The 26,401-nt window shown below is 36.4% G+C and overlaps 1 protein-coding gene across 1 annotated transcript in view; it reads right to left on the bottom strand.

The window, feature by feature from the left end:
• LOC122487448 (contactin-6-like) overlaps nt 1-26,401 on the bottom strand; it is a 295,894-nt gene that overhangs the window by 78,894 nt on the left and 190,599 nt on the right. The window contains 4 exon segments of the mRNA XM_043587958.1: nt 7,912-8,062; nt 10,280-10,409; nt 11,889-12,025; nt 15,781-15,965. Of these exon segments, the coding sequence (XP_043443893.1) occupies nt 7,912-8,062; nt 10,280-10,409; nt 11,889-12,025; nt 15,781-15,965 (603 nt within the window).

The raw sequence follows: 26,401 nt of genomic DNA, 5'->3' as shown, positions 1-26,401 counted from the left end.
GATACAGACTACAAATTCAAACTCTACAATGGATCTTACATATTTTTCAACATAAGGTACGGTGCAAGAATATAAGGTGCTATTTATTTGGGGAACTTTTTTGCTTGGTCATATTTGCCCTTGGTTTAAAGCTACAGGATGGTGTTACCCATCACTAAAACATTTCAAATAGGGAACCAGACCAGTAAGAGTCTAACCCAAGGCAGTGGTGTAAAACAGAGCACACTCAGCTGGGCAGGCTGAGTTTAAAGGCAGGCTTTACATCTTTAATGAACCAGAGCCTTCTCTGACCATGGCAGGCAGGTGGTTTCACACGCACTCTGCTGAAGGGTCAGTGCACCGGACCGGTAGAGGCCAGTGGGGATAAAGAAAGAAGGATTGGATGGCAAGAGAAAAAAAAAATGAGGGCAAGACTGACAGGGGCGCACAGGATTTCAGCTTGTTAAATCTTTGCGTGACAGAGGCAAGAGTATCAGATGGCTCTTGACATCTTTAGCATGTATTCCCTTGGAAAGGCTCACCTTAACAAGGCTATCAGGAGTTGAGTAGGAACAATTTAAAATTTTATTACATAGAAGCAGCACAGAAGGGAGATTGTAATAAGCCTGGCATTATGCAGACTGTCATTCTTCCTTAAACATGGGAACATATGGTTCATTTGCCTATTTGATACTCATGCTACCTGATGTACTAAGCACTATTACATTAAGTAGTTGGTGATACGAAATAAAATTAGGTTTATTTGCTTGTTCCATTAGGAAGCTTTGCAAGGAGGAGGAAGAGATAGAAAAGCCTGTGTGCTGGTGACAACATTCTTGTTAAAGTTGCACTGAATAGACTTGTGTGGAGGGGATATTTTATGAAGGTTGAGCACTTGAGGACAAAGGTAAAGGAATAAGGTAAAGTGGTGATAGAGAAAGGAGACATTGAAAGATACATAGAGAAGGGTCAAACAGGAAGGAGGCATCATATCACTGGCTCTCTTGCATCCAGGCGGACAGACCCCCATTAGGTGATAACCCACAAGGTGAGATGGTTGGAAAAAGGCTTCTGGGAAAAGCAGAATGGTGGCAAAATGTTGGGCAATGGCCTATGTAACCAAAGGAACTACTCTGTCTAGCTAGTTTAGCAAAGAGTGGAATGAAGACAAACTGTGATTTTTATTCTGTTCATCTTCTGTGTCAATACGCTAAGGGCTTTCAAGTAGATCCTCCCAAGGGTACTCTTTTTGCTCATGAAGAGAAGAAAGATGACACTACTTGCTCAAGAACCACTGATTCTTTCTTGGCACAGAGAATACCCTGTTTCTCTTACCCTTCTTTCTCTTCATCTCCTACTCACTCATCTCTACTTCCTCTTTCCTACTCGTTCACTGCAGTTTTTGACTTCCCCCTTTCCCCCGCCCAGCACTTCCTCACAAAGGACTACTGTGTTAAGAGGGAGAGCTCAGGGCATTGGAGCGCTATGCAGTTGGAAGTGGCCCTGTCAGGTTTGGGGCTCGAAGGCAAAAATACTGAATAAGCTCCATTACTAGATTCCATGCTACCTAAGGGATTCATATGTTCCCAAAAGGTATATGTACTGTGTCAAGGGCCCAGGGCCACACAGGGTTTCAGAGTATCAGTATTAGAGAATAAAGCACACAAAATTCATGGATGTGAGAAGGTCTGTTTGTAACTCTCCCTCCCCCCTTCTCTCTCTCTCTCTCTCTCTCTCTCTCTCTCTCTCTCCCTCTCTCTCCCCCCCTCTCTCCCTCTCTCTCTGCCCCCCCCCCCTTTCCAACCCCAAATGGATAGAGGTAATAAAATTGGTTCTAGGAGTTCACCAGTCCTCTGATATCAAGTCTGGGAAATATAATCACATTCTAAGACCAACTGCCAAGGGCTAGAACCTCTACTTTTCAGTTTGATAGTCAGTGAATCTCCAAGTATCTTTTTATTCAGCTCTTTGAGATTACCAGGGTAAAGGTAGTAGAAAAGTAACCATATGTAACTATGTGACAACTTTGTTCCTCAGGAATGTATCTGCATATGAAAAAAGTGTACTTTAATTTTAAGATATATAATGTATCTGATATAATGCCTGACTTATAGAAAGTGTTTAAAATGGTTATTTTCATTATTAATGACCATTTGTCTGCTATATAACAGGATTTTATTTTGTTTTCTTTTGCTTTATTTTATTTTATCTTAGGAAATGAGAGAGAAATGTGTATTTTTCTTTCCTTTCCTTTTGTTTTTTAGAAGAATGAAGAAATGTGGTGGATTATTTATTAATTCAATTATATTTCAATAATGGGAAAACATTCTATCTCTTTATTTTTATTGTTCAGAGATTTTATGCACACTTTGACCAAATCCCAGGTGGTTTAGGCACTGTATTTAATGCTGCCTGTCAGAGGACAACTTTGAGCTGTCTGTCCAGCAGGTTAACATTTCCTATTAAATTTATGAGGTGATCCCTGAGCAGATAGCCAGCAGTCGCTGAGCACAAGGAGATAAATAAATCTAGGCCTTTGATTTCTGTCAGTTCACTTGCTAAGTGGATCCATGAGGAAAAAAAAGAAGCGATTAATCAAACTTAGCCGATGTGAAATTGATTCCCTCAGTTGCCTCAGAATGCCTTGCAGAGATACCTTTGTGGTTTTTACCCTGGCTGGTAGAGGTAAGAATGTGTAACTGGGATTTGCATGAAGATTAGGATAACAGCAATAAATGCACCCAATAGCAGTAGAGTATAGAGATCACCCAGCCTTTCCACAGATACCACCAACTGAGTCTCACAGAACCATGTGGGAGAGACAAGTACTATTTTCTCTAAGTGAGGACTAGTGAAGTTAAACAACTTGCTAGAAGTTATCAACTACATGAGAGGTAGGGTTGGGACTTGAACCCAGATCCTCTGACTCCCAATAACTTCAAAGACAAACACTTTCTTACGAAAGGATATTATGTGTCACATATTTGACTCACTTAACATTTTACCTACCACACCTAGTCCAGTGTTTGGAACAAAATAGGTGCTCATTAAATATTTACAGACTGAATGAACACATCATGGGCCTATTAATTATTAAGTACGTTTTTGGTTTAAATGCAAAATGTCTTAAGTCAGGCGGATACGAACAACCCAAAGTAAATGTTACCTTTCATTGATTTAGCAACACAGAAAATATTTATTGAATGTCTATTATGTCCCAGGTTTGAGCTGGGTGCTGGGCATACAACAGTAAAGGAAACAGTGGTTCTCACCACGCTGTGGTGCTACAGTGTGGCTGCTAGGGCTCTCTAACCTCTGAATCCATCCAATGAGATCATTTTAGCTGTTTTGAACAATTTAAAGCAATCACCATGTCTGGCTCAATCGCTTGGCCACCTGAGGAAACCAGCGCAATATATAGAAAATTATAAGTATGATAGCAGCTGCAATTTTAATCTGGCACACTAATGTTTTGCATTGATTTCTATTTCTATTTCTATTATATAAACCCTATTCTGGCAGTCACTACATGGGTATAGGGTTTAATGTTTCTTAAAGTTGTTTTGATTGTAGTTCACCTTAAATAAATCCAGAGAACAGTCACCTCAAAGGAAAAAAAGAGAGCAAGAGAGAGAGAATATGCTAGTAGTTTTATACAAGGTCAGGGCACTCATCAGTGACAGAACTGGGACCAAAATCCCCGTTTTCTTTTTGTTGTTGTTGTTATTTTTAAGTTTTTAATGTTTATTTTTGAAAGAGAGAGAATGAGTGGGAGAGGGGCAGAGAGAGAGGGAGACACAGAATTCAAAGCAGGCTCTGGGCTCTGAGCTGTCAGTACAGAGCCCAACACGGGGCTCGAACTCACCATCTGTGAGATCATGACCTGAGTGAATGCAGTCACCCAACTGACGGAGCCACCCAAGCACCCCAAAATCCCCATTTTCTAATTCCCAATGCAGGATTCTTTGCAATACATCCCCGTTTTCACCACAGGAACGTACCTCTGCTTCTGTTCAGTTTAGGTGTTATTGCTAAATGACTTGTAGCTCCAAAAAGAATGAAGTAGATGTCTTAAGACCATACATTCCCAGCAGGAAACCAGGAAGCCTGTGGACCGTAATGCCATCTATCTATTTTCAGATGTAGGAAAACTTTTCTACTTGGACAGTCTGCCATGCATACAAGTACTTATAAAGACAGAAATCATAAAAGAGTCAAGACTTCAACTGAAGCACACAGGCCAATAAGAAACATATTAATTATATTTAGAGTTCTTGCTTGATCTGAATTACCAACACGTGAAAGTAGGTTAAATCATGTAATAACAGCCATTCCAAAAATGAAGAATCAAGTATGCTCTCTGTTACCTGTTGAGTGGAATAGACCCGGAAACAGAGATGGGCAACTTGGCATAGAGTCTAAGCTTTATCATTTACTATATAGGTGATGTATGCTGTCTCATTTCATGTAAGAGTAGAGGAAAGTGTCAAAATATATATATTGCCACCATTTTTTTATAAGTAGGCAATACAGTAAGATTACTTTGAATAGGCTTCTTTAGAGTCCTTTCAACCATCTCTAGGTAGTTACACTTTACTGGAAGCAAGAGTTAGTGACAGTGAAATTTCAAAGGAGACAGCACTGTATACAAGTTTTATAACAGAAAGTAAAAATGTGCATTTTCCCCACACAGGTCAAGAACTAAAAACTATTCCTACTTGGGATCATTGTAAACATTTAAGTTGTTGTCCATATGTGGCTTTTTAAACCTTTCTATGTGTACAACTGTGTCATGTTTTAACAGAGGTATGAAAGGGTAGGAATTATATTTATGTTTCTACTCAAGTGAAATAAGCAGTCTGGCATGGCATTTCAAAATGTACACTGGGATTCAGTGTTTCTGTCTTTGAATTTAGGATCTAGCTCTGTAAAACTCCTTCCTACTCTCCTTCCTCCCTTCGTTCGTTCCTTCCTTCTCTAATTTTTACCTTCGACTTCTTTGGAAATCCCTATGATGAGACTAGAAAAAACCCATTAAGTCAACACAAATAAAAACACAGATGCAGTATTTCCCAAAAAGCAGCATGAAGCCATGCACTCAATGAAACCAGTCAGGTCAGAAGGCAATAGAAGTAGGGACAGGACAGGGATCATGCAGAGACACAAAGTCTCATGGATGGTTGTATGACCTTTGCAAATTACTGCTTAAGGTAATCTAGAACTGGCAGAGATACACCTCTGTAATTACTATGTACTTCCGTGGCTCAGATTTATTTATTTTTTTTTCAATTTTTTAAGATGTGTGCTCAGGAGAAAATTCTTTTTGCTTCTTTTTATTGAAACCTATAATGAAGTCCTATAGCAATGAGAGAACGAAATTAGAGAAGAAGCATCTGTGAATAGAAATCACACAGATCACTCCTTTAATTATAGTGAGACACGGGGTGCCTGGGTGGCTCAGTCGTATGAGCGTCTGACTTCATCTCAGGTCATGATCTTGTGGTTGAGAGTTTGAGCCCCAAGTTGGGCTCTATGCTAACAGCTCAGAGCCTGGGGCCTACTCCAGATTCTGTATCTCCCTCTCTCTGCATTCTGCACTCCCCTGTCACTCAATGCTCTGTCTTGCTCTGTCTCAAAAATAAATATAAACATTAAAAAAATTAATTATAGTGAGACAATGCTTATTCTGATATGCTCTTAGTGATTATTCAAAAGATGAAAAGGTACCAAATTCATTCTAGATGGGACAAAACAAAACATAAACCTGAAAAGTCGTTTCAAAGCAGTTTCCCTCAAACCTTTTGTTTTCCTCTCATTTCCTTACTTTATTCAAATATTCTTCCTTCTCTTTCTCCTCCCCACATACATGGTGTTTAAGTGTTTAACGTTTATAGAAAGTAAACAACACTCCTTCCTGCTCCTTATGTGAGGACTTTGAGTCACTTTAAGAAATGAAGTAATCAATTTGTCCCAACTCTCAGTACAAAGTGCTGCATTTGATACTTTGGTATCTCTTGAGTTTTCTAATTCTACAGCAGTGTCTTCGAACCGCAATTAGGTTTTAGGAATCAAAGAGGAATCATTTAAAAGGAATCCACATCCAAAGCTGTTGAGAATACCTGCAGTGATCTCCTAGGCAGTCTACACAGAGGAAGGAGTCCAGTCAGGGCTAGGGAAACAGATTTCCCCTTCATCAATCTTTTCCCCTTGGCTTTGAAGCTTCTGCTCTTATGTCTCAAGGCATCTTGTCCAGAAGTGCTTTTCTCTAAAGCTGGTGACGTTCTTACATATTCATCCTTTTTGACACATTCATTCATTCCACAAATATTTATTGAGTTTAGGTTCTGTACCAAAGGCACAGGGCATGCACAGACAGATTTGACAAAATCCCTGTCCTGGGAGAAGCTTCAGTGTAGGGCTATAGAGACCACTGGAGACAGGGGACAGCAAGGAATGAGAGGGCCCTAGAAAGGTCTTTATCTTGTCTATCTTGTCACGTCAGGAGAGCGTCTTCAAGGCTCCAGATATAACCCTGATAGCACTCTATACCATCTGCACTTCTTGTTTGTTTTAACCCCCTTTTCTCTCTCTCTTGACTACAAAGGCAGTCCTAGATCAGAAATAAAAATGGCATCCCTGCCTCCAGCCTATGACATTTTTACTGGCTCAGAAGATTCAACGCCAAAACCCAGATTTCTAGTTTTTCTGGAAATGTTTGAGGTTCTACAACCCTGTCTCAAGTTCTATCTTCCCACAAAAAAATGTCTACCTAAACTGGGAGTGACTATCTAGTTTTGGTGTAGAATTCACTCTCCAGACCTGTCTCATACTCTGGCAACCACCATATCTCCATATCTTATCATACATCATGCTTCAGCTGTCCTTTTTCTTTTCTTATAAACGTTTTTTAATGTTTATTTTTTGAGAGAAAGAGAGAGACAGGGTGCCAGCTGAGGAGGGGCAGAGAGAGAGGAAGACACAGAATCTGAAGCAGGCTCCAGACTCTGAGCTGCCAGCACAGAGCCTGACGTGGGGCTCGAACCCACAAACCATGATATCATGACCTGAGCTGAAGTCGGACACTTAACTGACTAAGCCACCCTGGTGCCCCTGTCCTTTTTTTTACATGGCCTGTCTTGTTCATTTATGTTACTGGACTAGTAGGCTACGCATATGAGTTAATGACACATATGATCTGACAAATAGCTCACTGAAACATTTTCCTATGTTCAGCACAGTGGCTCATGCAGGGTAGTATTCCACTGCACATCGGGTCACACGGTAACACGCATGGGTCATTCCAATAGAGCCACACATATTGCCTAGTTGTCCCTAGGTATACAAGGTTCTATAGTACAATGCAGCAAAATTTATTCTAAGTAGAGAAAAACACCTGTTTTGCTCTGTCTAAACTCTCATAGAAAACATGCCAGTGCTGATCCAGGATTTCTCAATCACATCTAGAACAGAAGGAAACCTCTTTTCTTTCTCTACAGGAACCTCTCTACATTTTTTTTTCATGTGGAGAATTCATTTTGTCATGGGGCGAACACCTGTGTGACTATTTAAAAACCACAACACCAGGTGTGTGAGTATAAGTGTCTCTCTCTTTTATGTAATGCTCTTCTCACTGATTTCTCAGCAGGCTGGGTCAGGAAGAAGCTGCAAGCTGAATATAGAAAAAAAGGTCTTAAAGGATTTTTTAAAATATGTCTATTACAAGTGCATGCACTAAATATGTTGCAGCAAAATTATACAAATAGGTCTTAAGTTTGTAAGATTCTTTAGTTTTTGCTGCCATGTGAAAATGTTTGGTATCTGTGAGTACCCAGTTGTAAGCTTACCCTAAGGGAGAGGATTTAGAAGACTTAGATTTGGAAGACGTTATATGGCAAAATATCTCAAAATATAAAACAAAAGAGATCTATTTACCTTTTGCTCTGTCTCAGGCTCTCCATTCCTCTCTTCCAGGAGATAGCTGCCCTAGGAAAAGCAGTTGGTTTGCATTCGATAGTGATATCCCCACCAACTTGCACAACTGAAGTTTTTTTAAGAGGATTTTTAGAGAAATCAGGAGCTGAGGCTAAAAACAAAATTAAAACCGAATTGTTAAGTTAGTCACTTAATTAACACGTGGTAACCTGATGGTGTAGTATACGAGACAGGATTTAAGGTTAACATGCAGAGCTTTTTTCAAGCTATTCTGCTCAGGTTGTTCTGGGACAAGTTACCAATTTAGCATCTTGGAGTTCTATTTTCATTTGAAAAATGGAGATGACAACAGATAATTACTTCAGAAATTTACTGAGGAGATTAAATGAGATAACATCTGTAAAGAACTCTAGCATAGTGCCTGGCACAAAGTATGTGTTCAATAAATGTAATTTATTTTTGTTTTGGTTCTAGTCATTGAAATAACAAAGGGCAATCAGAGCAGGGGAAGAACCAAGTTACAAAGAGCCACATTGTAAATCGTGTTTACAACAAAGAGGGTGAAGGTGGTCCCATAAGAGAGAGAAGAAGAGATTTTAACCCTGATTAGGGAAATCATTAAATCTCTTCCAGTCAAGGTAATGATCCTAAATGGGAAATATAAAATATCACTGAAATAAAGCAGAAATACTCTATCACTTTGTCAGATTTATTCAGGCAAGCCTTTAACCAGCTAAATGGAAATACTCTGCCTTCGGTAGAAGCAGGCAAGCTGACCAGATTTTTTTTTTTTAAATGTCAGTTTCAACTTTGTCCCCACTCAATAAATGTTGAACAAATACCAATTCATGAGGGTGAGAAATTATTAGACTGCCTGGATGTATCTGAGTCTTTCCAGCTTCATGAATGTGGGAAGCCATGTGTCCAATCCTCACTCCTAGCCTGAAGTCTAAGTGGGCTGAAATTCCTTGAGATATGCCATGGTCTCTTGTTTCTGGGCATTTAAAGTATTGCTTCTCTTTACTGACTTGTGCATGCTTTTTCTACGGATCTCAGGCTTCAAGAGAACATCCTCAATTTAGGTTATTTTCAGCTTGTCATGAAGTCTGATAACACCTTCTCAGTTATTCACTATAATAATCGTATTTTAAAATTTAGCTTTTTTTCCTCAGTGAAACTATAGGTTCTATGAAAGTAAAGATCACTTAAGTATTGATAATTATATCCTTACTACTTAGTACACAATAACTTTTCAATAAATAGTAGTGATTGAAAGAATAAACAAATCAATGGCCATTGTCCATAAGCTTATGAAACCTTGTCTCTTTGCTTGATCCTTCCTCTCTCATTCCATTTCTTCCTACCATTAAGAAAACTTTGTGATAAAAGGGACTGGTGGGTTATTTGTTGTAACACACACCACTGAGAACATCATTCTTGAACTGCTTCTATCCCAAATTTTCTACTACAAGGACTCATCTGCCCAGCTTTCCTTGAGGTCTGGGTGGTCTTGTGGCAGGGTTCTAGCCATTGTCATAAAATGATTTTAGGGGCGCCTGGGTGGTGCAGTCGGTTAAGCGTCCGACTTCAGCCAGGTCACGATCTCGCGGTCCGGGAGTTCGAGCCCCGCGTCAGGCTCTGGGCTGATGGCTCGGAGCCTGGAGCCTGTTTCCGATTCTGTGTCTCCCTCTCTCTCTGCCCCTCCCCCGTTCATGCTCTGTCTCTCTCTGTCCCACAAATAAATAAACGTTGAAAAAAAATTAAAAAAAAATGATTTTACTCTAAGGATGCACAGAAATTTTGTATTTTCTAATGAGAGGGATAGATTTGGTCACTTTTGTCCCTTCCCTCTCCTTCTCCCTTAAGTATGGGTTTTATTCCTGTAGCTAGAGCAGTCACTCCCTCAAGGCTACAAGCATGAGGGAAAATTTAAAGGATAATATTATCAATCACGGTGCTATGGTTCAGTTACCACTCCTGAAATTCTTGTTAAAAGATAAAATAAATACCTGCTTAAATCACTATAAATTGAGATTTTCTTTTCCTATTTTTTTGTTTGTTAGCAGTTGAAACACTCCTAAAGGATAATTTTGAGTTGTACTCAAAACATGTGCTACGATCAGCTTTGGAGGACCCTTGTTCTGGCTTGGAGGTACTCAACAGCAGACTTCTCTGGAAGCACTAATGTATTGCTCAAGCAGAATAATGATTTTCACCCTGCCTTTTTTTTTATAGTTAATTTAGACATTTCCCATTATTTCAAAGGAAAGCAATCTCTAATTTACAGAAAACTTGGGTTGATACTATGTATAATCATAGCTCACTAAAATGTCATTTTGAATTTTTCGGTTATAAATGAATGACTTACCTAACACTCTCAATTCTGCATTTGCATAAATTATCTGATATTTGTTTTCTGCAGCACACTGGTAGACACCAGAATCTGACACATTCAGCATAGTTATGATAAGTGTCCCGTTTTCTATTTGAACTCTTTCCTAATAAAAGAAAAGCCACATAAAGATGTTAGTGTGTTAATGTAGGCACTCTCTTAACCAGAATACACTATTAAACATTGGTACATTTCTACAATATTTGATATTTTGGTGCATGAGAACTGATGTTTATGAAGATGGAGCTTAATATACTGCAAGATTCCGAGCAGCTTTTTGAAGTTAAAAAAAGAAATATCCCTCCTATAATTTTAGTAGTTAGTATATTGTACGTTCACTCATTTCTTTGAAAATTGGCATTGTCTGCATAGAATGTATGTTAACTCTGTTATATGGTATATAAAATAATTTCGATGATTCTAGCCTTCCAATTATTTCAGGAAATATGGCTAATAATAATGTTAGACATGAATATAATGATTAGAAATATCCTTGGCTTTCCATCATAAGGTCTCCCAAAGACCTGAAATGTGATGGCTTGGTAGTTCTAATTGGAGGAGCTAAATTCTCCTTTTCTGAAGCCTACCATAGTATGCTGAAACAGCCAAATCTGTTACAGAGTCCCATTTGGAGTAGAGAAATACAATTTTGAGTGCACATAATGAAATAGCTTAATAGAGCAAATATAATTTTAAAAAAATATTTCAGTATACCTATTACCATCCTTTAAAGATAATGAAAGTAGGCTGGAAGAAACAGAAAATGTTCTATGCAAAAAGGCATTCAGGAAGAAAATTTAACTAAAACCAAAACAAAGAACAGCATTATTTTCATCTTCTAAACACTAGATGTTCTTTGTGGCCCAAGCTGTGCCTACAAGTGCAAAGTAAAAGGGAGAATTAACACAATTATTTGGATAATGTGATGGGGGGGAGCCAATTTTGTCTCATTTTCAGTGTACTGTACAATAAAGTATGCTCCAAATTGAAAAATATGGATAATTGCCTCAGTTCTCCACATCCTATGGGTTTAGAGTCATTAGTTTTTGTAAAAGCCAGATAGTGGTTAATGTTTAAGAGCTTGGATTCCATAATCAGATTATGTTTAGAACAAATTCTAATATTTACTAGCTACTGTGTGACTTTGGACAAGTGACCTAACCTGTCTAAAACCAATTTTCTTCATCTATGGAAGAAATAATACTAGCATCTCATAAAATTGTCATGAGGATACAAAAAAACGCATGGAAAAATATTTACATAGGACCAGGCTCATACAACAGTTTGGTGGATGTTAATTAAGACGGTGATGGTGATGATGATATCTGAATATGGATCTATCACTGAGTAGTGTGTGACCTTATGCAAGTTGTCCTCTCTACCCTTAATTTTCTCATTTGAAAAATGGGGATAATATTAATAGCTACTTTGAGCTTATTTAAGTATTATATAAATTAGTGTATGTGAGGAGTATACTGCCTTTCCTAGCAACTACTAAGTATCCCACAAACATTAGCTGTTACTGGTAGTAAAAAAATTTCCCTAGGAGATTAGGTGAAATTTTAATATCAACATAGTTGCTTACCTCTGGAGTGAGGCGTTCACCATTCTTTAACCAAGTGTACCAAGGATTTGGCTTTCCACTAGCTTTGCATTCCCAAAACAAACTGTCATAGATAGACAGGTAAGTATTTTGGATTTTTTGTTCCCATTCTGGTGGGGCTGTTTCAAAAACAGATAAGAACAACTACTTGGCAAGTCAATTATCCAAAACATTGCACAACATTCCAAGGACTATAGAAAGCAGAAGGACAAAGCTAACTGGGCCCAATTGTACTGAAAACACACGATTGAGGGAAAGGAAATGTAGAAGCCTCAATGTGGAACAACAGAAATCTTGTAAATATCAGTGGTCCTTCGGCATAAGATAAATGTTTGCCATTTGTCATTGTGATGTCCCTTTATAGCAACTTGGGAGTTGTAGGAAAACGTCCAAATGCAGAACAAGGCCAGAGAATAATTTCATGGTAAATATTAGTACATAGGTCAAGTTAGAAAATGTATACTAAATCAGAACCCACTGTGAGCAAAGGCCCATGATTATATTTGGTTTGAACTAACTAAAAGGAAGTTTATCTATATCAGACATAATTACAATTCAAAAGCTTGAAGCACAATTCAAATATGAGCCTTATCACATTTTAGGAGGATTAGAGTCCAATTTTTTTTCCCCAACATAAAACTCTTGATAGGAAATGAGAACTTTCGAGTTTTATTTAAGCTCAGCACCTAAATTTAATCCTGGGAATCCATTATCCAAAACCTTATTTTGTAATATGATCAAGTTCTACATTGTACTGAGGCAAAAAAAAAAAAAAAAAAAAAAAAAAAAAAAAAAAAAACCTGGTTTAATTAATGTTAAGGTGTTATTTAGGTGTCAGGTAGTATTATCCTTACTATAATTCATAGAAACAGGTGGGGTGTAAATTAAATGTTCTTTCATAAAATGACAGGAGGCTGCCTGGCTGTGTCATTTATCCCTCTTTTATTTAGGTCTGTCCTCAGATACGTAGGAGTGAATGCAATTTCCTTCGGAATTGCAGGCTTTTATAAGCTAGATATGTAATTGCAGTTAATTCTCCCTCTAGTCATTTGTAGAGATGTTTGCAGACGTGTGAGATAACGTGCTCGAGAAGACATAGTTAAAAAACAGAGAAGCCAAACTTTGAACCCTGAAAGCAGAGCCTAAGTTAAGGGGTAGTGTTCATTTTGCCTGTTAGGAATGCCAGCCCAAAGATAAGGCATCGGGAAGAGGAAGAGTCTACAGGGAAGGAAAGAGGCAATGCAAGGGTCAGTTATTAAGTTAGCCACCAAGATGGGCCACTGTTACTTGATCCTCTGTGAACTTCTAAGGGGTCTTTATAACTGCCTACTGAAGAAAAGGAAGAGGAAGCATTTATTCATTGGCTTCTGTCCACCGTCATTCAAGGTTAGTATAGATGTTCTATATTAGCAGACCCAGGTTGTGTGTACCGAAGTGCTGAGTAGGCTCTAAGAGAACAAAGAAAACCGAAGGAGGAAACAAGACGGACTTGGTGTGGCACCTGAGACAAGACTCTATCAGGTTATACCTACAAAACCTAGAGCTTGTGACTGTAGCAGTGGATGGAGAAAGAAGTGTGACTGAGAGTCTTTGAATGTTGTACGAGTATGTCTGACTTCCAGGGTTTTCCCATTGCAACATCTGCTTCCACTAAGATAAAAGGTCCTTCAGAGAGCTGGTCACTGAGAAGAAGGAATCATGATGTCTCACTGTAGTAGAAACTAAGCCTGGGATTACCACCTGTGGAAATCGAGACAACTTCCAGTTACAGAATATGATTATCACAGTTTTGAGGGACAACTTAAGGCAAGACTTAGATGAAGTAGATGTATGGATGAAAGTGAATCATGTTTCTGAATGTTATTAGCAAAATTTTATAATTGTGAAGATTGTTGAGAAATTTTCTTAACATATGATTGACCTGGGAGAAGAAATAAATACATATAAAATTCACATAGGTTGTAAAAGTTTGAAATACATATGGTTTTAATGCTTAATGAGATAATTATAACTTTACAATGTATTTATTTTGTTAATACGTAAATTCTTTGCATGCTTCAGATTCTAAAGACCAAAGTTTTAAATCTTCAACAATGTAGGAAATGCATGAAACAAAGGACCTAGGATTTCAGGTCAACTATATGGGCTTGGATTTTAGATTTTCTTTCTTTCCCTACTGAGTGATTATGGAAAGTCACTTAACTTCTCTGAATAGGTTTCATTTTCTATAATGATATTATTATAATGGTATCATTTTCTATAATGATGATACTTAAAGATTTCTTTTCGAGGTAATAAAGATGGAATATAGAAGAAAAGGGTTCTGAATTTAAACACCGCAATATAATAAAACTGTTTCTTTTCTTAAAATTATCAGGTATTATGCAATTCTCAGGTACTTGAGTCAATACTCTGCTCCTTTGGGAGCATGATAACAAGTAAATCAATAGGTTAATAAGAAGTATAATATTTATCTTATTGACCAATTATCTGTTATTACCTCACAAGGACCATTTGGACTCATTAAATGGCTAATGACAAATATTTCTACTTCTTACTATCATTAAGAATGACAAGAATTAATATTTGTAAAATCTGCTGTGTAAGCTAACAGTTTCTGTACAGAAAGCACTTTCTTATTGACTTCTGGTTTATAAATACCTTCATTTCTTGTTTAACCACTGGGTTATATCTTTGTCTACTTAATAGAAAAATGAAATCTCTATTAAAAACTAGCCAAAGCTTTTAATATCTTGGTGCCACCCAAAACTCCCAGTCACATCCTTACTATTTTATTTACAATGGATTCTAGATGTGAAAGAATGTTTTAAAAAATACCTGTATATATAGCTACAACTGTAGATGAATAATCAGCAGGATATCATATTCTATATATATAAAATAATACTTTTCATTCAAGGTTAAAATAGGAAATTCTAAAGGAAATGGAAAATAATATAATCAATGCACAATTTACTCTCCCCACAGGATACTCAATCGCTATTCCTATGAGGTAATTACAATACCTTAGATTTTTCCAGTTATGAAAAAAATACATATTTTCCCCAATTACTTTATCATTGTTTGTAAACATGTCACACAGAAACATGTCACACAGAAAAGTATTTTTGGTCATGTGTAAATACAGTCTTAAAAAGTTCTACAGTACTGATATATTAAATTTGGCAAAAATAAGTTAAGAATATCTTAAGGGCACCAAACATTTTGATAATTCTGGGGTATATATTATGGTTTATTTTCTGTAAAAAAAAAAGAAGCAAACTTTATGCAACTGTATATTTTGGCCTGAATAAAAGAAGACATGAAGCCAATTTTTATATAATATTTGCTTTCGTTTGAGATTCTGGTAATTGAGACCAACATATATTTTAAGTGTAGTAATAACATTATTTTTCTATTATCTACATATGAACAGACAAAATCTGGGAAATAGAAACAAATACTGAAAACTACCATTCAGTATTATATTTCTCCTGTCAGTCTCTCCTTTTGTGAATTCTACTTAGGATTATAATTAAGACTGTCATGAGCTATTGCTGAATGTTTTATGGGAAATATATTGAATTCTATGGTACTTTGTGTTATAAACTTTTATAGCTTTAATGTGACATTGCTGATACTTTCAAGGCAATTATAATAAATAATAGCAAGTAAAGACCACGATGGAATTAAAAGCATATTTTAAAAATGGTCATGCCCACCTGCCCATCAGTGTATTAAGCATCTTAACCCACACATGTGTCTTCTTTATTTCTCCTATGACATTTTCCACACCATGCTAATGACCTTCACTATCTCCTATGAAGGATATTACCAAAAATTTCATATACTTTTTGAAATTCTATTAGCTTACCATAGAAAATGAGTTGACCCTTTGCAAGGTTTCTTCCTCGAAGGTTGCCTGCAATGCACTCATAGAAGCCTTCATCTTCCTGTTGAAAGTTCGGGATTTCAAGAATAGCTTGGGATTTGCTGTACTTGACTTTCCCTGGCAACGGGTTTCCATCCAACCTCCTCCAACTAATATCGGGGACTGGACTAAACAGTTATACCTCATTAGAATAGAAGATGATTTAGTCTTTATGACAGCAGGATAAATTAAGAGTGTCCTTAAGAATAACTCTCAAGGAAAATTTTCCAATCAATCTATTATGTTATGACTACTTTTCAGATCATGCAAGCATTCACCATTCACTCATCCAGCAATTTATAATACTTCTTAAGTGCCTGCTATGTGCAAATCATTGTGCTATTATCAGGAAATAAATCGATGAATAAAATAGATACATTATCTACCCTCATGTTGCTTAAAGACCAGCAGAGAAACATACAATAAATAAATAATAAAAAATAATACATTTGTAAATTGCAGTAACTGCAAAAAGGAAACAGAGTGCAGAAATAGGAACAAGATTTTATCAGTGTAAATATGGTGGTCAGGAAATTCTTTGCGAGCATGTGACATTTAAGAGTAAGGAAGCTTCTTCTATATATTATAGGTTTTAAGAGTAAAACACAGATTGCTCTATAGCTAAATTGGTACTAATACATAACTGAAGACCTCTGTGATGAATGAGCTAGATTATCAAGCAGGACCAGTACTATGTAATAGATCTATATAAATTGGGAGTATAGGTTTCATCATCCTCAAAAGAATGTACTCATTTATAACTTATCTAAAATGAAAACCAAAAATAAATAAATAAATAACGTAAAAGATAACTTTACATTGTACCATTAGAATTTGTGGGGTTCCTTTATAGATTTAGCTTAATATCTTATGTCTAATATCTTTAGTCTAATATGAATATCTTTTAAAATAGCAAAATATATTTATAATATCTGAATTGAAGAGCTAACAAAGAGTGATGAATTTAGAAATTCGTGGTGAGAAAGACCTTACTTTTTACAGATATAATATAAAGAAATGCAGGCTAATGTAAAGTTATAGCAGGATTGTAAGATCAGTCCCTAATCTATTTACATTAACATCTTTCCTTTCCTACTGCCAAGTCATTCTTCTTTCCCTAATAGATTTCCAGATGATTTAAATGTTTCTATTCTAAATTTTTAAATTAACAATAATAATGAAAGTAAATCATTTTGCAAAGCCAAATTGTAAACTTTGTCAAAGATACAGGATTTCTTCAAGTTAACAAAAATAATGTGGGGAAACCACCTAATGAAATACAAAGTGGTTGACTACGAGGTGTGGGATTTGAGTTAGTAAACAACTGAAGAAAATTGGTGATGGTGACTCAGTACAGGATTCAAATAAAGCAAAATTGATCAAGTCCAAGGAATTTTTTATTGGCAAACAATGATGGCCCTTCCACTCAAATCAAAGACATAAACAACGTAGAAAGCCATACATGTGCTCCTATAGATTTGCCAGAAAACATATCCCCTAGTCAGTGTGTGATTTGTCTATTCTTCTCAGAATTAGTATATAGTTAAAAACATGACTTGAATACTTATAAACACACAAAAAATAATTATTATGATACACTTAGTTTTTGTCTTTTTAAAAAGACTTTCCACTTACCACAAATTTAGGTTGACATTTTAGTAGAATGGCATATTCCTACCAACAATTAACCTCAGATAACTGGTTTTCTTATATATATATATTCATTTTATGGAATACAAAACTACAAATAAAAATGAAATTCTAGAAGAAAAATTATTCATATAGGAAGATCTTCACCAAGTCTGGTAAATTTTGTAGTGTATGCCCTATCATCTAATTTTTTAAATATATGTTGTACATATGTGAAGACAGTGAAAGTTATTATCTGTGAGTAGTAGGAATATTAATGCCTTTAATTTTCTTCTTTCTGCTTATCTCTATTTTCCATTATTTTTCTACAAAAGCATTCATTATCTATGTAATAAAAATTTCTAAGAAAATTTACTTACAAAGAGAAAAATAAATAGAGGCTCAGATACTTGTCTAAATTCATGATCCTTTCCCATTTTTTTTATGACAGTGTACCTCTGAGGTTTATGACCAATACATGAAGAGTATTTAACTGAAAAAGCTTTTAACTTAAAGCATTCAGACAAAACAAAATCAGTAAAGACTGAGTATTTCCCAGTTATATAATAGTTCTTTATTTTGATTATGAAAACAGAAGTTAATTTTTAACATAACTATCTAAATCTGAGTCAGTTTGGCATTTAATAAAAATAATTGTAATGATATCACAATAAACAGCTACTGCTTATTAACCACGAACTATGTACCTGTATTATGTATAGGTAAAACATGCAAAGATCATTTCATTTACTTTTCCTATAGTTACAGGGCATAAATAGGATTTATTTCCAAGTTTCTTTGCCCTAAAAGCTATGTACTTAATCATAAGGCAATACAGACCCTACAGCTTTTGTAGGATCACCCACGGATTTGGCATTTGTGGTTTTACAGTAGTGGCTCTCCATTTTTTTTTTAATTTTTAATGTTTATTCATTTTTTGAGAGGCAGAGAAAGAGTGTGAGTGGGGGAGAGGGAGGGAGGCAGGGAGGGAGGGAGAGGGAGAGAGAGAGAGAGAGACAGGCACAGAGAGAGAGAGACAGAGACAGAGACAGAGACAGAGAGAGACAGAGAATCCAAAGCAGGATCCAGGCTTGGCACTAGCAGCACAGAGCTGAACACAGGGCTCGAACCCACGAGTGGTGAGATCATGACGCTTAACTGACTGAGCCACCCAGGTGCCCCGCCCCCCGCCTTAAAAAAAAAATGTTTATTCAAGTGGCTCGCCATTTTACGTGTCCAAATTAAGTTGGGGTAAAAAGAACAAGTCCCATCCATCCTAACTATTCCTACTTTCCACAGAAGAACTCAGTGATAGCACCGAAGTCTCTCTCGATATGCTTTTTTCCATTAATGGATGAAACGGCATATCCGATAGAGATATACCTTTCCAAAAGAAGTAATGCAGCAGACAGTGTCAGTACTCTAATTGTGTGCCTTCTGATCCCTTAGCCACCACAGATTCTGAAGTGCTATTACCCTCAACATTGAGTATCTGTATCTGTTTGTGACAACCACCCTCAAGCTGCTGTAGCTAACCTTCCCTTCAAAGAGGTGAAAGCAGCTAGGTATTTATATATCCCCAGAGACAGCTATCAATCAACAACTGCGTAAATGCTGTGATACAAATATTCTATCTCCCCTGCCCCTGCTGGTGGGCCATCTCTCAGGTGTGAGTCTCTCCAGAGCTCCCATACAGGACTGAGGCAAATTTAACTTCCATGACATTTTGCTTGATACCATACTCTGCTTGGCTACTCTTCCTTCCCTGTCCCACTTCTTCATTCTCCCATGGGTTCTTTCTAAAAACTCTTCTAACCAACCACTTGCAAAAAATTATCCTTTCAAGGTCTGCTTCTTGGAAAACCAATTTAGTAGAATTCCCAATATGCTCTGGCCTTGTTCTACTTTAATTATAACATCGATTTTAAGGAAGCCTTAAATAATTCTCAGTATGGTATGGCTATTAGACACACATAGAAATGGTATTCTGAAGTATTAAACATCAGCGGAATACAAGACCAGAACTAAGCAGTAGAATCCTAGTGGAAAGCCTTGGCTGTGGAACATACAAGGTCTAATTTACACCAGAATAATAGCAAAAGGCAAGGGATGTAGAAATGTAGAAGAGACACAAGGCTGAACACAGAGATAAGTTTCTCACATAAAAAAGAACATCTTTTTTTTTTTTTTTTTACCTCATTTGGGGGTGGAGTGATAAATCTTCTCCCACAAACCATTTAATTAGGGAGATTATAATATAATCTTCTAACGTAAGATTATTCAATTTTGAAGAAGGGTATAAGAATTAGAGTCCTAAATTCTCAATCGCAGTGGATCCATATTTGGTTGGGTCATTGGTTGGTTTCTGTCTGCATTTTGATTTTCCTTTGAAGAGCCTCCTAACTTTACTTCATCTGATTTGAATTGAAAGGACTAGACCTCTGGCTTCAGGAGAGAGCACAAGATAAAGGTTTTGCCATTAGAAGCAGATGCACCATAGTATCTGGGATTGGTCAATTATGAGAACCAAGACAACCAATCAGAGAAAACAATACTCAATTCTGTGAATGGTTTTGGAAGAGCTGTTGAAAAGAGAATCTTTTTTTTCACTGTGGTTTGCTCAGACAGAATAGAAACTTGGAACTTCTAGGCAACAATTTCCTTCTCACCAAATGGAGCAAGTATCTTTGAAAGCTAAAGCTACTACAAAGGCAAGAATCTTGGGATTCTTCACACGCCTAGATCAAGTCATGCCTGATGCCCCCCCCCCCAAATCTCTCTTTGAACATTTCTGTAAGTCAATACATTTCTTTTTCTTTTTTTTGGCTTAAGCTTGTTTGAGTTGTTTTCTTGATGCTTTCAACCCTCTCCCCTCCGCCCCAACAAAAGACATGACAAATAGATTCTGATGCCTGGATTTAGATGCTGTGTGACTGAATTATACAAAATGGTGGATTGCTGGTGGATCCTGGGTGGCTCAGTTGGTTAGGTGTCTGACTCTTGATTTCGGCCTAGGTCATGATCTCATGGTCTGTGCTGACAGTGTAGAGTCTGCTTGGGATTCTCCCTCTCCCCCTCTCTCTGCCCCTCTCCTGCTCATGCATATTGTGCTCTCTCTCTCTCTCAAAATAAATAAACTTAAAAAAAACCTAATATGGTGGACATTACATTTTATACTCCATACATTAGAATTCTCACGGCAACTACACTATCAAAAAAATCACTGAAACATTTTAAAAGTTTTTTTTTTTTTAAAGAAGTCTTATCAACTGTATTTTGTGACTACATTTCATGTTAAAATTACTAATGGGAGAAAAATCAAACAGTTTTATAAGAATTCACAGTTACTAATTAAATGCTGAGATTTTTTTTCAGATTTGTTATGCCACTGCTAAATGTGAATGCCATGATCCTCCTGATTATCACTGGTAATGTGATATATAGAGACAGAGAGAATAAGTGCAAAACACAGATTACATAAAAATACATATGCATTTTAATCAAAAGTTCCCATTTTGTCCTGAAACTTCTTATGAAGACACTAAATGAACTGCTTTAGATTTCACACCCTCTGTCTTTTCTAAAGGCATCCCAAATGGACAGTGGGTGGGAAGAACTGGAATCTACAAAAAATGAAATTATTTTAGTAATGAGTCTAGTTTGTTAATGCAAGCTCACTTTTGTAAAACATACTGTGCTATGTAAATAATAATAATTATAATAATGAAGCTGTCATAATAGAATACTATTTATGCAGTACATTTATGCAGAATGCAGCTCTTATCAGCTACTTATCAACTATATTTTGTTCCACCTTATAAACATGAATTTTCTCATTTGTGGAATGGGGATTAATAATAGTACATAATTCACAGGATTTTGTGAGGATTAAATGATACAATCCATGTCCCATGTTCAACATGCTGTTTAGCACACATTAAACACTACATTTGAGTGTTAATGATAAATTAAGAGAATCATTTAAAATCATTATTATGTTATTGTTATCATTTCAAAAGGAAAAATCCCAGCTGCTATTTATTTATTTTCTGTTCTCTGTTAAGGACTCCCTTCACTATGCATTCCACATAAATTGATTTATGAACCATTTGTAAATTAAAAATAGATCTCCACGCTGTCAATGAAACAGGTACACAAACATACCCATATGACACTAGAAGTAATTTCCTGCTTCTCACTGCTTTATATACAGGCTGCTAGGATACTGTCCCGGATCATAGGGGTCATGCTTATTTCCTCACCCTGAGGGCAGAGATCTCTCAGGTGAGATACTACATGTTTTGCTGTGAACCACCTTTGTTTTCCAACATGGTTAATCATCTAAGACCATGGTGGGAGGGAGGAAAGGAATTATACAGAGTTCTCCAAAGAGAAACAAAGTCCTGTGTAAGATACCTGAGCATTTTTGTGAATATTAATACTCATTAACTGAGTGCTTACTATGTACCAGGCATTGTGACAGATGGCTTCTATTTGTCATCTAAGCTAAATACTCAGCTGGCAGCTGTTAACAATTCTAATTACCCTTTTGGAATGGAATTCACGTTGAGACAGGTAATTTCTGTTAAATTATTGCCTGCCAATTCTCCTCCACTTAGACTTCCAGTACAGGCTAATTTATTGTGATTCACCTTCCAATTCTTTGAGTTACCACCCATTCAATTATAAACACTAGTAGACTACTTCTTCTACTGTGGATTCAGCATTCTCCCTAAGATCTACCTAGTTTGTCCATGTCGGTGATGTTAGTGATGCAATATTCACTGGCAGTTCATTCTAGTTTAAAATAAGTGGTCTATTTAAAATGCATACTTTATAAATATAAATACATGAAGAACGCCATGGAGCAAGGGGGATCTTTGAGGGGTCTTCAGAATGGAGATTATCGTTAAATCTCTTGAAACTGTGCTGTTACAGAGGGGAAGTCAAAATACATGGTGCTGTCATTATCCTAGTGGCAAATATCAGCCATATCTGGCAACATTTTGCTTTTAGCTTCAATCCCTCCTTGTCTTCTTTTTTTTTAAAAGTCTTCCCAAATACAATGTAGAAATTTAGCTTGTATATAAAGCTCAATAAATAAAACCAATCTGAAGCAACTCTCTTATCCAAAGTTTCCTCAGACCATAGGTGATGCGCTCACGAGTTTTGTATTTCAAAAGGAGCATTGCAAAATCCTTTTCTGATTTGGTTACTATTTGCTAAATCAAGTTTCCTGAAATTTCACAGTAATGAAATACTACCAAATAATAACAGCAAAGTTTTTTCTCTCTTTCTTTGTTCCTCTGCCCCTCTGGTTTTGTGCTTCTTAAATAAGCATTGCCATAAATAAGGACTTTTACTCCATTCTCTCTCGTCATTATGCTTTTACTGAGAGAGCATCCTATTAATTTTATCTGAAGACGGAGTATACATTTGTTAACCATCTGGCCTCGTTCCAACCTCAATTGGAAGTTAAATTAAAGCTCTTCACACACTACTAGAAACTGTGCTTCAATTCTATACTATTAGCCCATAAATAGAATTTTCATTACTAGTGCTATTTGAGAAAGTTTATATTTCTCCCCTGGATTTCTTAAACCTCATTATCCACAGCTTAAATCCAGGCTATCCTAAGTTTTTAACTAGAAACTGGTACAGAGAACCAGTTTCCTAAGATGCTTATATTTGGGATTATTCTTAACTTGAACCTCATTTCAGAAAATCCTGTCAGTGGCCATTTTTAATCGAAGACAGTGAAGCAGAATAACAAAACCAGCAAAGAGTGCCTTTGTTAAATTTTCAGACTGTTCAGCTAGCTACTTTCATTTCCCCACCTTGAAATATTCATACAAAGAGCTTGGAATGTAAGATTGTCCTATGGGGATACAATATGGATATGTTCATGAGTTCTGTAGAAAAGCAATCTCAGTGTTACAGAAAAAGGAAAACTTTTTTTTTTCAGTGATCTAAACGCAGTCATGATCCTGTTCTACTGGTCAGTGTCTATGCCAGGTTTCTCCGAGGGAAAAATTTTATGGTATGCGTGTATTCATCTGGTATTTCACAGTACAGTTGCTGCAGCCAACTGAAAAACTACAAACGGTTTAGTCATAATAGCAATGGTAGCAGAGTGGTACTTGCATGTAGGGTAAAAGGACACAGGCAGGTTTTATGTGACTGAATGCAAATTGCCCAATTCTCTGAGCCTCCGCTTTCTCGTATAACTAGAGATAACAATGGGTACATAAAAGGCTTCTTGAGAAGATCAAACAAGGAAATATGAGAATCCACTGTGAAATACAAAGTTTGAACCACAAACAAGGTTTACTAAATTTCCTTATCACCATGATCATCATCACATAGGGACAAGAAGGCTCTATTATTTAAAGATTCCCTAAGAATTTTATTGCCATTTTCTATTCTTTTTAACTAAAGTAAAATAAGTACTAATTTGCACGTGAAACATAAACTGGAGACGAGCATTCCAAGGTGAAAATGATACCGCATTTAGAAGTTAATTAACAGCTTGTCCATAATGTTTTGTCAATACATAATATTAACCCTAAATAAATACTTTTCTGATTGTGTGAACATTATGCTGCTCTAAAGTAAAGAAAATGACACTTCAGTTAAGGTATGTGAGGTTGTGGAAGCCTATGTTCTGTCAGATTTATAGGGCTTGATTTTAGCTCTGATCATAACCATATGCTTTCATATAAAGACATAAAGGGAACATTACATATGGTATGCTAATATATCATCATCCTATCATTAATATATACAATATGTATTGAACACATATTATATGCCTGGCACTGTGTTAAGTGCCTCAGTGAAACCATTATAACCATACTGTTTGACACAGGATTACTGTTATCCACAGTACAGAAGTACACAAGGAGACTGGGGCGGAAAAAGGCTGGATAACATATCCATTATCACACTGTAAACTTAAAATAAAAAGGTATTTGAACCAAAGTGTGTCTTTTCATAGAGACTGAGCTCTAAACCATCATGTTTTCCTTCTCCTGCATCAACTAACCAGATACAAAACAGGTTATCTTATTAGGATGTATTAGGATATGCTTGGAAAATTTTCTTTATCTAACCAGTGGATAGAGTTCCTTTTGTCCAAGGTTCAGAAGATGAAATGATAGAATTGTTTGTTTGTTTGTTTGTTTATTTTAACATATTGAGATACCTCCAGATTGCAATAAAGGTTGTAGAGAATGGTTTCAAGGTCAGCTGGAAAAAAGGAAGCAAGTAACTTTTTTTCCTTCAGTTCAATACCATTGTGGATTTGACATCTCTCTCATGCAGTTGCCAACTATTTAAAAAGTAAGAAATTTAGGTCTCCTAGGACAGGTGGTGATAGATTGAGATGGGAAGATGACGAGTTGCTTCCAGAAGCACATATATTCTTCTTGGATGAGTTTTAGAGCCTTCAAATTAGTTTAATTTTAGAAACAGCACTGTTAAACTCCACTTTATGGTTTTTGGGGAAAAAATGAAAGGAGTATTTGACACTGGATTCAGAGTATGCACGTAAGATCAAAAGAGACCCAACTTGTAGGCTGGGTCCCTGGTCTGTGAAAATGGCCCCTTTACAAGTACTCTTCAGGAGAACAGGGCAACACATTTCAAAATACTTAGCTTTTTAGGTTCCTTTTATCCAATAATTCTAATTTTCTGAAAATATACTGAGGAAGTTCTCATGGGCATGGGTAAAATACAGCCACAAGAGTATTCCTTACATCACTATTTGTGGCAACAAAAAGTGGTAACAAAACAAAAAGAAATATAGTGTCTACCAGGAGGCTGGATGAAAATACACATTCAAATGTCCTCCTCTCATCACAAATGAGGGTAAAGAAGGCGTTTAAGGACCTGCAGATACATTCATACTTTATGGTTTTAAGATTTTTAGAAAACATTTTACAAAATAATGTACGTACACATGAACAATGTAGTATATAAAAGTAGTATAGGGTTATAACCCAAAGTATGAAATACATATTCACTGATCAATACTGATAGAAATAAACGAATAAATGGGCAGGGAAATATGACAAATCTCCCACACAGAGGAATGCCAAATAAAGTATAAGGATTCAGTACCTTAAAGGAGGTGAATCACAACTACCTATTCATTAAAATATGGATGGTGTATACTGACCTCCTTCCAAACAGTCAATATGGAAAGAGAGAAAACTCAGTACATTTACAGTGGAGAATCTTAACAAAAACTCCATCAGCCAAGTGATGAAGGCCAACATCAGCAGTTGTCATAGTCATTGTGATGGAATAGTAACAGTGATACGATGTGGTGAAATGGCACTTTGACTTGGTGTTCTTCCCCCAAACCCATAACCTCAGTCTAAATATGAGGAAAATATTAGACAGATTCCAACAGAGGGTAATCCTACAATGACAATGACTGTTGCTCCTCAGAACTGTCAAGGTCATCAAAAACAAGGCAAGTCTGAGACACTGTTAAGCAAAGAAGAATAGGGAGACCAAAAAATCTCAATGTAAAATGGTACCCTATATGGAATCTTGTAATTAAGAAAAAAAGACATTAGACAAAAACCAAGCAAATTTGAAGTATGGACTCCAGTGAATAAAAGTCTTGGTTCATTAATTGAAACAGATATACCATATTAATGCACAATGTTAGTAATAGGGGAAATGGGTGGGGCTATATGGGATTTCACTGTTCTATCTGCTCAGTTTTTCTGTTCTAAAACTGTTATCCAAAAGTCTATTAATCAAAGGAAATATTGGTGAAAGAAGAAAAAAAGAAGCAAGAACCTCCTATTTTCCAGAGATACAAAGGACCCCTTAAACAACAGCCTAAAATTAGCTCTACCAAAGGAATTGAGAGTGACCCCCTCTAATCTCAATTGAACAAAGGGCAGCCTGAGGAAAAGAT

This window comes from Prionailurus bengalensis, chromosome A2, assembly GCF_016509475.1.
Source record: "Prionailurus bengalensis isolate Pbe53 chromosome A2, Fcat_Pben_1.1_paternal_pri, whole genome shotgun sequence".
NCBI classification, from domain to species: Eukaryota; Metazoa; Chordata; class Mammalia; order Carnivora; family Felidae; genus Prionailurus; species Prionailurus bengalensis.
Note: the sequence above shows the minus strand (reverse complement) of the source record. Positions and strands in the feature narration are given on the sequence as shown.